The 15326-nt window shown below is 35.5% G+C and overlaps 1 protein-coding gene across 3 annotated transcripts in view; it reads right to left on the minus strand.

Moving 5' to 3' along the window:
* The window catches only part of CEPT1 (choline/ethanolamine phosphotransferase 1), a 35745-nt gene that overhangs the window by 15284 nt on the left and 5135 nt on the right, over positions 1-15326 (minus strand). For 2 of the 3 annotated variants that reach the window (XM_055584766.1, XM_055584768.1), the window contains exons 2-4: positions 13349-13758; positions 9076-9223; positions 6962-7103 (exon numbers count right to left, since the gene is read on the minus strand). In XM_055584766.1, coding sequence (XP_055440741.1) covers positions 6962-7103; positions 9076-9223; positions 13349-13687 — 629 coding nt within the window. In that variant the 5' untranslated portion in view covers positions 13688-13758. Of the gene's footprint in view, positions 1-1622; positions 1708-6961; positions 7104-9075; positions 9224-13348; positions 13759-15326 lie in introns of all 3 variants that reach the window. The other variant, XM_055584767.1, reaches the window with a different exon arrangement.

The following is a 15326-nucleotide window of genomic DNA, read 5'->3' on the forward strand; positions in this document are numbered from 1 at the left end:
AAAATTATAAATCTAGACAACTGCAGTGAGTATAAAGCTTCAGGTCTTTGGAGAAGGTACTAGACACAGGCTAAAGGTAAAGGAGTGCTAGAGAATGACACATCCTAAACTATGCACATTATTTTACTCTAGGAGGGAATCTCACAAATAACTATGCCAATATGTTGTAATTCAACTGAAAATGACTTCAGTTTTGCTTCTAAAACATGCCTATAGTACTTCTTAATATATTCCATATTCCAAGTTAATTTGAAAAAATGGTGTAGGACATCCCTCACTATTAATTTGTCCCCACAGCCACCACTACCACCACTGAATAAATGGATTTACAATGCTGCAAGATGCTTTTCAGAAAGCACGCTACTATCAGAGACTCACTATTTCTATCATATTACTGAAACATTTTTGGATATGGGGACTCAATGCACAAAATGTAATACAGCCTTCTAGCTTTGTATTATAGAGGAGCCTGGTGGGCTGCAGTCCATGGGGTCTCTACGAGTCGGACACGACTGAGCAACTTCACTTTCACTTCTCACTTTGATGCACTGGAGGAGGAAATGGCAACCCACTCCAGTATTCTTGCCTGGAGAATCCCAGGGACGGGGGAGCCTGGTGGGCTGCCGTCTATGGGGTCGCACAGAGTTGGACATGACTGAAGCAACTTAGCAGCAGCAGCAGCAGCAGCAGCAGCAACAGCCGTGTACTGCTAGAATGATCTATAATATGAACAGCTCCCCAATATTATTTTTTTCCAATACTATTTAAACTGTAAAAGTTTTTTTGAAAAACTGTTTTTCTTGTAAATAAAACCTTTCAGACTAAAGTGTAAAGGATTCTGGAAAATTTCACAGGGAAACCACTTCCTAGTAAGTTTTTTTTTAACTTTTAAAAGTCATAAGGCCAAAATTATAATTCTAATATGAAGGGGGAAAAAAGACTATTACTTAATCTGTTAGCATTAAGGAAATAATATTTACCAAAACAAAATAGAAAAAAGAAAGTATTCAAAGAACAACCAATAGTAACATGAAAAGCTAAGAATACTTAGTTTTTAAAGCACAACTAAGAGAGGAAAACAGTAAGCAAAACAAATAGAAGTGACAATAGCTTCTAGTATTATTTTTTTAAACCAAGATCATTTAATAGAAGCAGAAGAACTAGTACCAGGTATCTTAAAGAATATTAAAAGAATAAACAGAATCTTTCCTATATAATTATAAAAAAGCTTCTCAAATTACCTATCTAAGGAAAACTCTGCTTGGCTTATTTTTTTCAAAATATAAATACCAAAAAGTTCTGTTTAATGGTGGAAAGGTATTTGTTTCAAAAATATTACATAGAGCAAAAATAATATAAGGTCCATCAGGTAAATGGGAAAGAACTGTTTTTAGCATCAAATCACCAGAAATATTAATTTCAAAAAATTTTAATAGGGTGGATTTTTATTGCCCTATTATATATTAAAATTATTTGTTTTCTAATGACCTGTTTGTCTGTGAAATACCACCAGGAAGACTTTTGAATTTTTGTTTTTTAATTACTCTGTGCATGACAAAGGTGCCGTCTTTATTGAGTTCACGCCATTGTTCATTGGACAGCATGTATATTCTAGCAGTTACCGTGAAGTTCCAGAACCAAGGTCCCAGGGTTCCTGTGAGAAGCTGGTATATTATAATTATGATCTGGGACTCTGTAACATCCAATCTATGCATAAGGAAACAAACATTTCAAAGTAACTTTACTCAGAACTTTTGCTAAAGAGCCCTACGAAAACAAGGGAGCAAAAACAGATTTAAAATGCAGCATTCTCCTTATAAAGACATCTGAAGATTCAATGATACAATTTATACAGCACTATTATTATCCCTATGCATACAGGTATTCTCACCCAAATCAAAATAGTATAGAAGTTTAAAAATCAAAACTAATACACTGAACAAATGACTTACAAATAGGCAGTTGGCAACAATGCAACTAAAAACACACAGTCAATGCTCAGTTACCTAGGAATGTTGAATACTGCTTGTCAAAAATAATCACGCTGTCTGTGACATAGGTCCCTTCAGTGCCAGAACCTACCCAGACTTCCTGGTGGATAAAAATACTTCCCAGGAGCCCCAGTGGACAGTCATCTATGTGTCTGCAAAACCACTAATCATCTGACACCCCTTTACTTCTCCGTACCTCATCCTGCTCCTGCCTTTGCAAGCTCAGTAAAATTTATCACATGGATGTAGAAAGGGCAGGTAGGAAAGTGAACGTGTGACTTCTTTTGATACGGTCAGAGCAAAAATCAAATTGGCCATTTATCTATCCTGCTTCCGGATAATCTCTAGTCTAGAATCTTATTCTTCTTCCTCTCTCATCTCTTAATTCCTCATAAGCATTATATCTCTCTACTGTATGGGATTACTTTATTAGTCATAAAAATCATTAAAACATCCAATGCAATCACTAAAGAAGTTTTGGAACACATGGTGACAGAAAAAGAGAGGCAGTATAGAAGAGACTTCAATAAAAACTACACAATAAAAATTAAGAACTTAGGAATGAGAATAAGAAGTCTATGATTTTACCTGATGATCTGAGAGTCCAAACTACAGTCTAGGTTTTACATTAATATAAATAGTTATTTTAGTATGAAAGTGAAGTCGCTCAGTCGTGTCCGACTCTTTGTGACCTCATAGACTGTAGCCTAACAGGCTCCTCCGTCCATGGGATTTTCCAAGCAAGAATACTGGAGTGGGTTGCCATTTCCTTCTCCAGGAGTTCTTCCCAACCCAGGGACTGAACCCAGGTCTCCCGCATTGTAGGCAGACGCTTTACCGTCTGAGCCACCAAGGAAGTATTACCTATAATAATTTCATAAAATATAAATGGGCAAGTCCAACTGAATTAATTATTACTGAGGGGAAAAAAAACAGGAACTAGAAACTAAAAGGAAAATCTCTGGTACTAAATAATTCATGTGATAAATCTTAAACATTTAAAGACAGGTAGACCCTATACAGGCATTCAATAGGAAACTTCCTTCTTCTTTTATTTTTTATTGAAGTATAGTTGACTTACAATGTCATGTTAGTTTCTACTGTATAGCAAAGTGATTCAGTTATACAAGATATAACATTATATATATATAAAATATATGCTTTATATATATAATACACATATTCTTTTTAATATTCTTTTCTATTATGGTTTATCTGTGCTATATAGTAGGATCTTTTTGTTTATCTATTTTATATATAGGAAATTTCCTAATTCTTAATCCACAGAAAGTAGATTATGTATTAACAGACAACAATTTTTAATTACTTGGAGGTAGGAGGTCTCTGAGTACTTATTCTTTATAGAGGTTATTTGGATAAGAAGATGAACTTGATTTGTCAGACTACCAGTAAATACATAGCCTAGTAACTTTTTTCAATTAACTACAGACAAGGAAAAAGTCATAAGTTATTTATTTACATAGGAATAAATGTTGGTGGCCAGGTTTTTGGTTAATGTAAATGTGAAACCTCAGATGTATGAACTGAAAAATGCCATAAGCTGAAATAATATCTGTAAAAGTAATAGATTCAAAGAAGGAACCTTAGATATCAAAACACCTACAAGTTGGGAAATGAGGCTCACTAAAGTCATGGGCCTTGCCAAAGCTGAGATGCAGATAATATAGAGATAACACCTGAGGAAAGACACTGGCATGAGTTCAATCTATTACAATTTCTTTCTTTTATTCTCTTCTGAAAAGATAACTTGAGTATTTTTTTTCCCCTGAAATAGTAATTTAATGGCTTTACCTTTTACAATGTGTAAGATTTTTTAAGGCCTTCATTTTATATAAATATAGTTTTATTAAAAATTGTTTAGGGTTTCTAAGCATTTAATTTATAAAAATGATTCTATACATACAAGTTATATATTTAAAAGTATCTAGATATAGAAGGCTTAGGCCTTAAGAAATATGAACTCTTTCATTTAATATAATGCATGAACAATTAAAGACTATTTTACAAATGTTTACCCATGAGCTTCAATTCATAATTTTTCTTTTCCTCCTAACCTATGCTTCTATGAAGTTCTAACATCTAAGGCCATATCCCTCCCTCAGTTTTTCATATCCAGGGCTAGGAAAAGTTCCAAAGGTATAAACTGGGTCAAGAAGGGTCCCAATTAGTAGTACTTATCTCCATCAGATCTCTACTTGCTTAGTCCAGAAGCACCGTCAGGACAGAGGTCTGTCTAGATGTGAAAGGTATTGATACTCTGTGCAAGGCAGCTTTTAGCAAATCAGATTTCAGTGATCAGAGCAAAGATACAGCTCATAATTCCATTCATTTCTATTCCCTACAGTATGGCCTCATTTTGAGTCTTGGCAGCATTTAGCATTGTTCTCTTTTGAAATTCATCCCTCTTCTGGCTTTTCATTCTGGTATGCCTCCTCCTACTCTGGCTGTTCAATAATTTTCACAGGCTTCTTCTAGGCTTGCTCTCTACATTTTCTGCTATTCTTATTCTGTTTGGATGTCTAAAATCCCTCACATACATGTTCTAGAGAAAACTATTTCTTCAAATAGGTTCCTCTCCCTCACATACATGTTCTAGAGAAAACTATTCCTCCAAATAGGTTCCTTTTCCCATCTAGAAGGGGAAATGGGACTCATTCCAACCTCTGCTCTCTCATTCATTCTCCATATTCATATACAGACTATGGCCTATAGTTTGTACCTGTTAAGTTTCTCTCCAACATATCCCTTTCTTGTCTTTTTTTTTTTTTTTTAAGATTTTTTGATGTGGACCATTTTTAAAGTCTTTATTGGATTTGTTATGATACCGCTTCTGTTTCATGTTTTGGTTCTTTGGACACAAGGCATGTTGTATGTTAGCTCCCTAACCAGGACTGAACCCACACTCCCTGCATTGGAAGGCAAAGTACCAACCACTGGATGGTCAGAGAAGTTGCCCCTTTCTCTACAATAGCACTGTGACTGTGCCAGTTCAGATTTCATCATTCCTCATATTTAATTACGTTAATGCCTCCTAAAGGATCTAACTTCTGTCATAGCCCTCTCCAATTCACCCTCCAAACTGTTGCCAGACTGATCTTTTCTCATTTCCTGCAAAGGTTCTCCACTGATTGAGGATGAAAAGCCCTCATTTCTTGGCAGAATACAGAAGGCCCATGATTTTCCGGTTCTTCTCCAGCCTTATCTCCTACCATACCCCTACAGGCATCTTATGATTTAACAATATAGAACTGCCTGCAATTCTCCAAGTATATATTTCATCAAAGGAATATACCACATAGGCAATTTCAAGACTGGCAAAAAGAAAGCAGTCACAGCAAACCACTCCTAAAAATACTGTCTATTTAACCCTTCCCCTGCTCCATGGTTCATTTTCTTTCCTTTCTTCACTTCCCACACCGTAAGACTGGTGCTGCTTTACTTGAAAGGAAAGGAAATAAATTAGGACTAAATGATAAATAAGCTTTCAAAATAAGGGTTTGAAAGTTAACCCTAACATAATAACCAATGAAACATAAACTATGTGAAACCCAAGTACTACAAATTCTGCTATTTTTGAAAACAATAACATCACTAACAATTAAAACTGAATTAGGGCAAATCAAGTGATCTTTTTAGTCCTTTATATTTTGTGGTTTTTACCTAATGCAGATAAAGACTATGAAAACATTACTGAGATTACAATGAAACTATGAAAATATTGAAAAAAATCTGTACACAATATTTTTGATTACTGCTTTTTTTTTTAAAAGTATCTAATATCTTCTATATTTTCTGAGCGTAGATCATTTTATGAACTGTTGATGAATGCACAGAATACAGTTTTCAATTAGAAACTCATGGCCACTATTGTCACTTAAGCTGTGCTTTACACACATTCTCTAAATCCCTCTATTTTTAAGTCATTCCAAGACATGTCTTTTAGTTAACATTCAAATTATTATTAATTATTCATTTACTGTCATAAGAACATCTTAAATCCTATTTAAATAAGGTTAGCAAAAATCACCTGAAGAGAACTTGTAGGGGACAGCTAAATTTCTATGCATTCTGGCTTTTTCAAGGACTAGAAAACTAAGTTTATCAGTGACCTAAAATTTTAAAATTCATTAATGATTTGTCTTAATGAAAGACTTGGTTAAGATGGTCTCCTATCACTTCACATCAGAGATTTTTATTATGATATTCCATGAAGTTTTCAGAGTCTTTTCTCACGTTCTTTTTCATTTAACCTACACCAGGAAAAAAATAAAAGACTAACTACAGTAGTGTAAATCAGATCTATAATACTTAAACACGAGTTGGTGAATTCCATCCTTAACCTTTCCAAGACTGGCTTACTCATTAATATTTACACACACACACAATATTTACAGAAAAGCACTAATCATCAAGTAGGAACTATTCATTTTGAGTTTAAAGAAAGTTCCTATTTCATTTTTTAAATTCTTAAGCATTTTGTTGGCAGTAATAATCTATATGGTGTGCTCATGTCCACTAAAATATCAAGAGCTTAGATATTTACAGACTCATAAATAAAAACAATGTGAAGAGAGTAAAATCTAATTAAGCTATGATATTTAAAGAGTTGCTCTTAGCTTTCATAAACTATCTTTTCTTTCCTGCAAATACAACTTCATAGGTCAAAATAAAACACAGTATTAAGATGAATAACAGTGCGGAAAAAGAAAAATGAATTTGAGGGAAATACAGTTGGATATGAGTGAAGGGGCTATTATTTTACTTTAAAAATATTGGCTGGGAGTTTCTAATATTTCCTTTTAAACAGTGTGACAGAAGGACACATGATAAAATAATGAAAATTTCTTTTATTTACTAGTGATTTGATCAATTTCTAATACTTAAACATCTATAAGCAACATTCTTCATATCTGAGAGAGAAAAAGCACACACCATTAAGTGTTACTTACATTCCAAATCGTAATGTTCCAGAAACATATGTTTGCCAGTGTGCACAATAGAACATGAATGTCCCAGCAAAACAGCAAAAAAACATCCAATCAGGGTTTGTCCCCAGTTGCACTGCAATGCAAGTTCCAAGAACCACAAAAACTGAAAAAGAAAGATTACAATGAAAACTAAACAATCTGATTAACAAACATTAACTAAGCTGGTAATGATTTTCAGTTCAGTTCAGCTCAGTTGCTCAGTTGTGTCCGACTCTTTGCGACCCCATGAATTGTAGCACACCAGGCCTCCCTGTCCATCACCAACTCCCGGAGTTCACTCATGTCCATTGAGTCGGTGATGCCATCCAGCCATCTCATCCTCTGTCGTCCCCTTCTCCTCCTGCCCGCAATCCCTCCCAGCATCAGATTCTTTTCCAATGAGTCAACTCTTCGCATGAGATGGCCAAAGTACTGGAGTTTCAGCTTTGGCATCAGTCCTTCCAAAGAACACCCAGGACTGATCTCCGTAATGATTTTAGAAGAAGCAAAAAGAAAACATGCTATGAATGTTTAATCTTTTTTTAGTCATCTACGAAACAGGAAAGCAGGCTATAGTCTTTTATATTAACATTTACCCTGTAACTTCAATCTGTTATTTCACTATACCACTAGGTGAAAACAAACTTCTTGAAAGCAACTAAAATACTTTAGCATTTTTTGGGAATATATGCATATCTCGTTTTATTACACTTTACAGATACTGTGCTTCCAGATATTGCATTTTTTTTTTCAATTAAAGGTTTGTGGCAGCCTTGCATTGCATGTCTATCAGTGCCACTTTCTTTTCAACAGTTTTAGCTCACTTAGTATCTCTGTGTCACATTTTGGTCATTGTTAAAATACTTCCAATTTTTTTCCATTATTACATTTGTGTACTAATTTGTGTAATAATTACCTTAGTGTACTTTTTTTTAGTCTTTTCATTGAAGCCCACTATCACAGTTACAGTCTAAGTCTACAATGAAATTCCAAATTTCTGTATAATATCCATTTAAATTAAAGACTATCTTATAAAACTGATCAACATTTATCTACCAGTACAAAATTAATAGCTAATATAACCTGGAGTAGACTCAGAATTCATAAATATCTTTAGAGTTGAAATAATGGCTGAATTTACTAAGTGTTCATATGAGATGTCTAAAACAGGCAAATTCATAAAGATAGTAAGTTAGTGGTTACCAGGACCTGGGGGAAGTAGGGAATGCAGAGTGACTACTAGCAAATGATTCCTTTTTGGAGTGGAAAGGAAAAAATTGACATCTGACAAAATGTTTTGGAATTAGAGGGCTTCTCTGGTAGCTCAGCTGGTAAAGAATCCACCTGAAATGAAGGAGACCCCAGTTTAATTCCTGGGTCAGGAAGATCACCTAGAGAAGGGACAGGCTACCCGCTCTAGTATTCTTGGGCTCCTCTGGTGGCTCAGCTGGTAAAGAATCTGCCTGGGAGACCTGGGTTTGACCCCTGGGTTGGGAAGATCCGCTTGAGAAGGAACAGCTACCCACTCCAGTATTCTGACCTGGAGAATTCCATGGACTGTATAGTCCATGGGGTCGCAAAGAGTCAGACAGGATTGAGCGATTTTCACTTTTCACTTTGGAATTAGATAATGGTAACGGTTGCATAATTTTGTGACTACCCTAAAAGTCACTAAATTGTACACTTTAAAAGGATGAATTTTATAGTAAGTGAATTATATCTTAATAAAAACTTCAAAAAGGCAAAAACAAAAATACAAAGACTATGAATTTCTTAGTGTCCCATTACTGAACTCTCACCTATAATTTATGAGATTTTTTTCATACAATTATGCCCTAAGAATTTAAAAACAACAGGTGCCAAAACAATAATATTTAGGGTTAAAAATAACAGGTAGAAATTAATTTCTAAATTTCCTGATATTATCAAATGAACAAGTATTAACCAGCTTTATATTTTTTGACAATATTAAAACTTAATATAAAATCACTTCTTCTGATAACTACTATAATATCACAAGCCTGTTATTTATCTTATCATTGTTTTCATATTCCTTTTAACACTGTTAATCATTCACATTAAAAAATCAATAATACCTGTCGATAGTGAATCACACCCATGATCAAAAAGTTCTCCCAAAGGAGAACTACTATTAGTTCTTCTTGCCTGTTTTCCATCAATAGCATCCAAAGACTGGTAAATGAAAAGGCCGCATGCACAAGCAATATACGCCCACAGGGGTGCCTGTGAAATAAAATTTAAAAAACAGTAACAAGACATATTAATATTATGTTTGGCGAGTATATTTTTACTTGCAGATATGTTATCTTCATTCTCCAGAGAAGTTGGAAGCTATGGGAAAGAAGATCCGGGTGCTACATAATGAAAAACTTCTCAAAACAATCAGAATTATGAGAGAATTAAATTCCCTGTTTTGCAGGGATACTCAAGCAGATGCTGGGTAACTACTTCACAGGGGTAATACAGAAATGCCATGTGAGATTAGATTAGGTGACTTGTGTAAGATTCCTCCTAACATTTAGACTCTAAGAATCAATTAATGAATAGCTAATAAGGTTTTTCCTAAGTTGTATTTTTGAAGATGTTCAAAAAGAAAATTTCCATGTTAAACTCAGTTGGAAAACACTGGATTAAACAATGTTAAACCGATTTTTCCACTGTAGGACTGCTTCCAGCCCTTAAGGTTGCTAATACATATTGTGCATGTTCAAGGAGGATACAACATGCTGCCATTTCCCAAATGTATTTGAGCATGTGACTTATTTTTTTCACTGTTTCATGAAGCAACACTATGGAAATAATGATCTATTTACTAGACAGAGTGCTTATATTACTTTTCAAATACTTATTATGGTCACATTTTCAAGAAACAATTTCTCTTTTGTCAGACAGAAACTAAACCACTAAAACTGAATTTAAATGTGATGCATTAAAAAAGAGAGCTTCTATTTCGCATGTTCTCTGTAAGAAAGTGAGAGTTTTTGCATCATTTTTTCCTATTTTTCATTGCCTAGGGCCATGAAAACAATTTTATAACCACAAGATATTTTCTCAGATATTGGTTTTCAAGTTAACTGTACTAAATGCTCAGAGCTGCAAAGTATACTACTCAGCTGCAAAAAATATTCAGTATATTCTGCACTACAAAGAGGTATCTCCCTGAGAGAGATCTATTTGTGTGTGGGTGCTCAGTCATGTCCAACTCTTGCAACCCAATGGACTATAGCTTGCCAGGCTCCTCTGTCCATGGGAATTTTCAGGTAAGAATACTGGAGTGGGTTGCCAATTCCTTCTTCAGGGGATCTTCCTAACACAGGGATCAAACCGACATCTCCTGCATTGACAGGCAGATTCTTTACCACTGAGCTACCTGAGAAGCCCAGAGACCTATTTAGACTCAGTTATTAAAGGTAAAGATCTTCTCTTAAATGTTTTTTTTTTTTTTTTTGGAGTCTCATATTTTAAAACACTGAGGCTGCTAAAAAGATCATCATATATATACCTCCCCCAAGCTCAAGTTACAAACCTGGAAAAGAATAACTGATTTTGTAACCAAGTTTACATGGCAGCACTGGACTAAGTGGTTAATCTTTTTTTTTTTTAATGTATTTGTTTTTTAAAATTTTCATTATTATTTTTCGTTGTGCTGGGTCTTCATTGCTGTGCACAGGCTTTCTCTAGTTGTGGAGAGTAGGGGCTACTCTCTAGTTGTGCTGCATGGGCTTCTCACTGCAGTGTCCTCTATTTCAGAGCACAGGCACTAGGCGCACAGGCTTCGGTAGCTGTAGCATGTGCACTGAGGAGCTGTGGCTCCAGAGTGTGCACGCATCAGTAGCTGCAGCATGTAGGCTCAGTGGGTGCAGCCCGTGGGCTCTAGAGAGTGGCCTCAGCAGTTGTGGCGCACGGGCTTAGTTGCTCCAAGGCATGTGGAATCTTCCAGGACCAGGGATCAAATCCATGTCCCCTGCATGGGCAGGTGGTTTCTTTCCACTGAGCCACCAGAGAAGTCCACTAAGTGATTACTCTTATGTGACTAAGAACTCTCCCTTCTAAACTTGGGTTTACTGCTTTTTACTTCTAGAGGAATCCAGTAATTCTCTAGAGCTGCACTGTTAATGGCCATGAGCCAGCCATCTGTGACTATTTTAGTTTAAAGTCATTAAAATAAACCAAAGATTCAGTTCCTCAGCTGCTAGGTACATTTCAAATATTCAATAGCCATAAGTATCTATGGCCTCCATATCAGATCACACAGACACAGAACACTATCATCATCACAGAAAATTCTATTGAACACTACTGCTTTAGGGGACTAGAAAAACAAGGAACTTCTTGGGGGAGGGGGCGGTTTAGGATTTTAATGGGGAAATCTGTTACCCTGGAACAGAACTGGATTCAACTTAGTGACTAAATAACCACCACTTAGAAAACACCAAGATGGTAATTACATATATAAGAGAGAGAAGCAAAGCCTTCTTATCTTTGGACTTTTCTTTTTTCTTGTGAATACATAGAACAGTTTAATATTTATCTATTTCTTCTTTGTTTCCATTATTTCACAACTTGCAGAGGTGTTTTAAGAAGAAAGCCTTCTCATTCAGGAGCAAGTACGGTCTCAGCTGGGTTGAGAGTCTGATACACTGAATGTGTAAGTCAGGAAACTATTATAGTCATAATCTACCTTGATTTCTCAAAGTAGCATTCTGAAATTAGCATAGTTCCTATTCTGGAAGTTTCCCAAAGATTTAACTAATGCCAGGGTTACTCTAATAATTCCAAATTACTTAAGAAAAGAGGCTGAGGAAAAGTATTACAGGGAACATGGTGCCTGGTACAGTCTAGGTGTTCAAAAAATGACTATTAGTGGCCAAGCTAATCTTGAACTTGCTCTCATTCCCTGATCTTTCTCCTGGAACTAGTTTAGGACTTAGAAGGTTTCAACTGGAACCAACCCACTTCCCTGTTGTATCTCTAAGGATGTGTGAGATCTGGACCAGATTCCTCTGGAAGCAGATGTCAGAGCCTCAAGTGATCTACAGGAAAAACAGCTCCAAGGAAATATGATAAAGAATCCCAAGACATATTTAAACAATTGTATTGGTGTTTATTTTTTATTTCCAGATTGATGTAAAGCAAGAGAGTTAAGAAAATGAGGAGAAACCAGAAATATATCCATATAATCTGTATGAATTGTATCTGTATAGTAAAAGAGAAAAGGTAATCAAGGGCGAGGGGAAAATAAGTATCTGGAAAAAGACAAAAAACAAAAATATGTTTTATATGTAACTGTGACCCTCAATAACTGTTTACATTAAGAGCTATATGTGGAAACAAATGAATTAATGAAAACAGAAAGGGATAAAGGATTAAATGGTGATAATTTTACCTAAAAAAAAAAAATCAGCTGAAAAAGACTACATTGAAAAAAATTACTTCAAATTTAAAACAAGACAAGGAGCATTGTAGCCATTATGATTTACACAGTCACTTTCAACAGCTTTACTTGAGGATCACCTTCTATCTTCTTGGCTTATCTGTACTGATCATTCTGGCACAGTAAATGTTTTGATTCTCTTTCATCTACCTAACTACCTTGGTTAACTTTTTGATAAGGACATTTTGAAACCAAATAACTTCAATTTACCCACTGAGTTTCAGTTTTGGTTTTAAGCAGTGAGTAGAGGGAAGGTAAAGGTGAAAGAGCAGCAAAGACATTTGTATTTGAGAATGCCCAGCAGTACCATGTTTCCTTTTTTTAAAGCAGCCGCAGCAAGATACAGAGCAGGAAATACATTACCCCGTTTCTTTCTTCTATTTTTTTTTGCTGTGTTAAAATAACAGAATGACAGAGATACACCTAGGGTTATCAGATATGTTTACAGGAAGAGAAAAGGGATATTCAACAACTCTCACTGGAAATCAAGAGAACACTTTCAATATGACTAATTTATAGCTGTGCCATCTTCCTACCAGAGACTTTCCTCTCTGATCATTTTAAACCTTGCTAAGACTTTATTAGCCATAATAAAGGCGGATAAAATTCTTTTTGTAAAGCATTGAGATTTACTGATTTTAAAGGAATACTTCACGTTAATCTCAACTAACATTAATTTATCTACTGGCATCAGAGTCCACACTTTGCTTCTGGTTTCTCATAAACATAGTGTATGTAAAGTAGGTTGTAGTTATGAGAGTTATTAATAGTATATATGACAGGATACTTTAAAACAGCTGACAAATAGCTGTCACATTATCTTACCTTTAGCTAAAATGACCTAAAAATCCCAATTATAGTGTTTCTGGCATGCAATAAATGTTTATATCTGTTATAAAAGAAATTCCTCTTACCTGCTCTGTAGCTGTAGGGCAGTAGAAGACTAATAAAACAGTTGTACAGATGTTTATTGACAATCCAATGATCGTGATGAGATTTGGAGCGATCCAGGAGGGAACTCTTCCAACGAGCCATTCCCAATACCCCTGCATCAAAGGCTCAAGCAAGGACCGTCCGGCACTCTGATACCTGTGTTCTTCTAGCCGCTTAAGTTGGTGTCTTGACAGTGGTGGTGTAGGTAACTGGAACAACTTATTTAATACACACCCGGGAGTACTCATATGCCCGAAGCCCAAAGGGGACTCCGGGTGAGAATCTCCACATCGTTTCCTTGTCGACCGATGCCCACTCATGGATCTTGGCTTTCTTTTATTTGAGGAGAATACTTTATCTTGTTTTATAGCTTTTGGTGGATGGTCTTTCCCTGGGGGTAGGAAAAAAAAGATATATTTGTCAGCCACTATTTATACCAATGTCAGTAAATTAAAAAAAAATCAAACTGGCAAAAAAATAATACACATTAAACAGGGATCAGAAAAACAGGGATCTGCTTTTAGTTCTAATTCTTACTGGTGTAAAGCTAAAAGAAGTCATATAACCTCATCTTTATGTGAAAAATATTAAGAATTTTAATAATAATATGCTTCCTGTTACCTTATAGCTTACCAGACTTCAAAGCTCATGATTTTTTTTTCAATTTCACACTGCTATCATAGTATAAATTGGAAAAAACCTAATAATGACCTGATCATTTCACATATGCAGAAACTGAGGTCCAAGACACACTCAAAGACAACTAGTAAACCAGTCTTAATATTGGAGAAATGACTTAAATAGAATGGGTCTTAAACTAGATTTTTATTTAATGTGAATAGCTAATACTTATTGAGCACTTGCTGCCGCTGCTGCTGCTAAGTCACTTCAGTTGTGTCCGACTCTGTGCGACCCTATAGACGACAGCCCACCAGGCTCTGCCGTCCCTGGGATTCTCCAGGCAAGAACACTGGAGTGGGTTGCCATTTCCTTCTCTAATGCATGAAAGTGAAAAGTGAAAGTGAAGTCACTCAGTCGTGTCTGACTCTTTGCAACCCTATGGACTTCAGCCTACCAGGTTCCTTGGTCCATGGGATTTTCCAGGCAATACTATTAATTACTCCAGTTTTTACAGAAAGTTAAACTAAGGCACAGAGAGGCTAATTAACTTGTCCAAATTCACACAGCTGTTAAATGAGGTTCATATAAACTGGGTTTCTGTTTAAATTAAAAGACAGACCTTTTTAGTGGAAAGGGATATAGATAATATTCCATGAGGGAATAAACAACAATGAAAAAAATTAACTTTAAGAGGACAGTATTTATGTGTTAGCAGAGTGAACTGATAAACTGACGTAGTAAAAAACAATTATAAGTGCATTAAGTGATGACTGTTTATGTTGTTGTTGTTCAGTCACACAATCATGTCCGACTCAGCGCGACCCCATGCATTGCAGTGGGCCAGGCCTCCCTGTCCCTCATAAGGTTTTTTATAAACCTTAAATTTAAACCCATGAAGTACTTGTACCTGACTTAGAAAGGATCAGAAATAACATAATTACGTAAGTTAATAACCAATGTTAAGAAAACAATGACAAGCTGATTACATATAAAAATTAGTATGGTGACACCAAAGGTTTGAAGTGGTGAGGGCCTACAGTAGGGTGGTAAAAATGGAAATATGAAGACAGTCAAATCTGTAAGTAATTTCTACTTAGGAGGAGGAATCAAGAGGAAATATTTAGAAGAGTTTAGAAGGAAAATCAGTTATTTTGACTTTTGGGAGGTATGAGATGAGAGGGGATCTCGGAATGAAAGTAGGAAAGACATACATGCAACTTTTATGTAGAGATGTTTTAGACAAAAATCAAATGACTGGAGTTTGGGTGAGAAATCAAAATTTCAATTTTTTAACTAGGAAGCTAATGTCTAGTTGAAGATTGGAAAGCAGAAAATTTC

This window comes from Bubalus kerabau, chromosome 6 (genome assembly GCF_029407905.1).
Source record: "Bubalus kerabau isolate K-KA32 ecotype Philippines breed swamp buffalo chromosome 6, PCC_UOA_SB_1v2, whole genome shotgun sequence".
In the NCBI taxonomy this organism is placed as follows: Eukaryota; Metazoa; Chordata; class Mammalia; order Artiodactyla; family Bovidae; genus Bubalus; species Bubalus kerabau.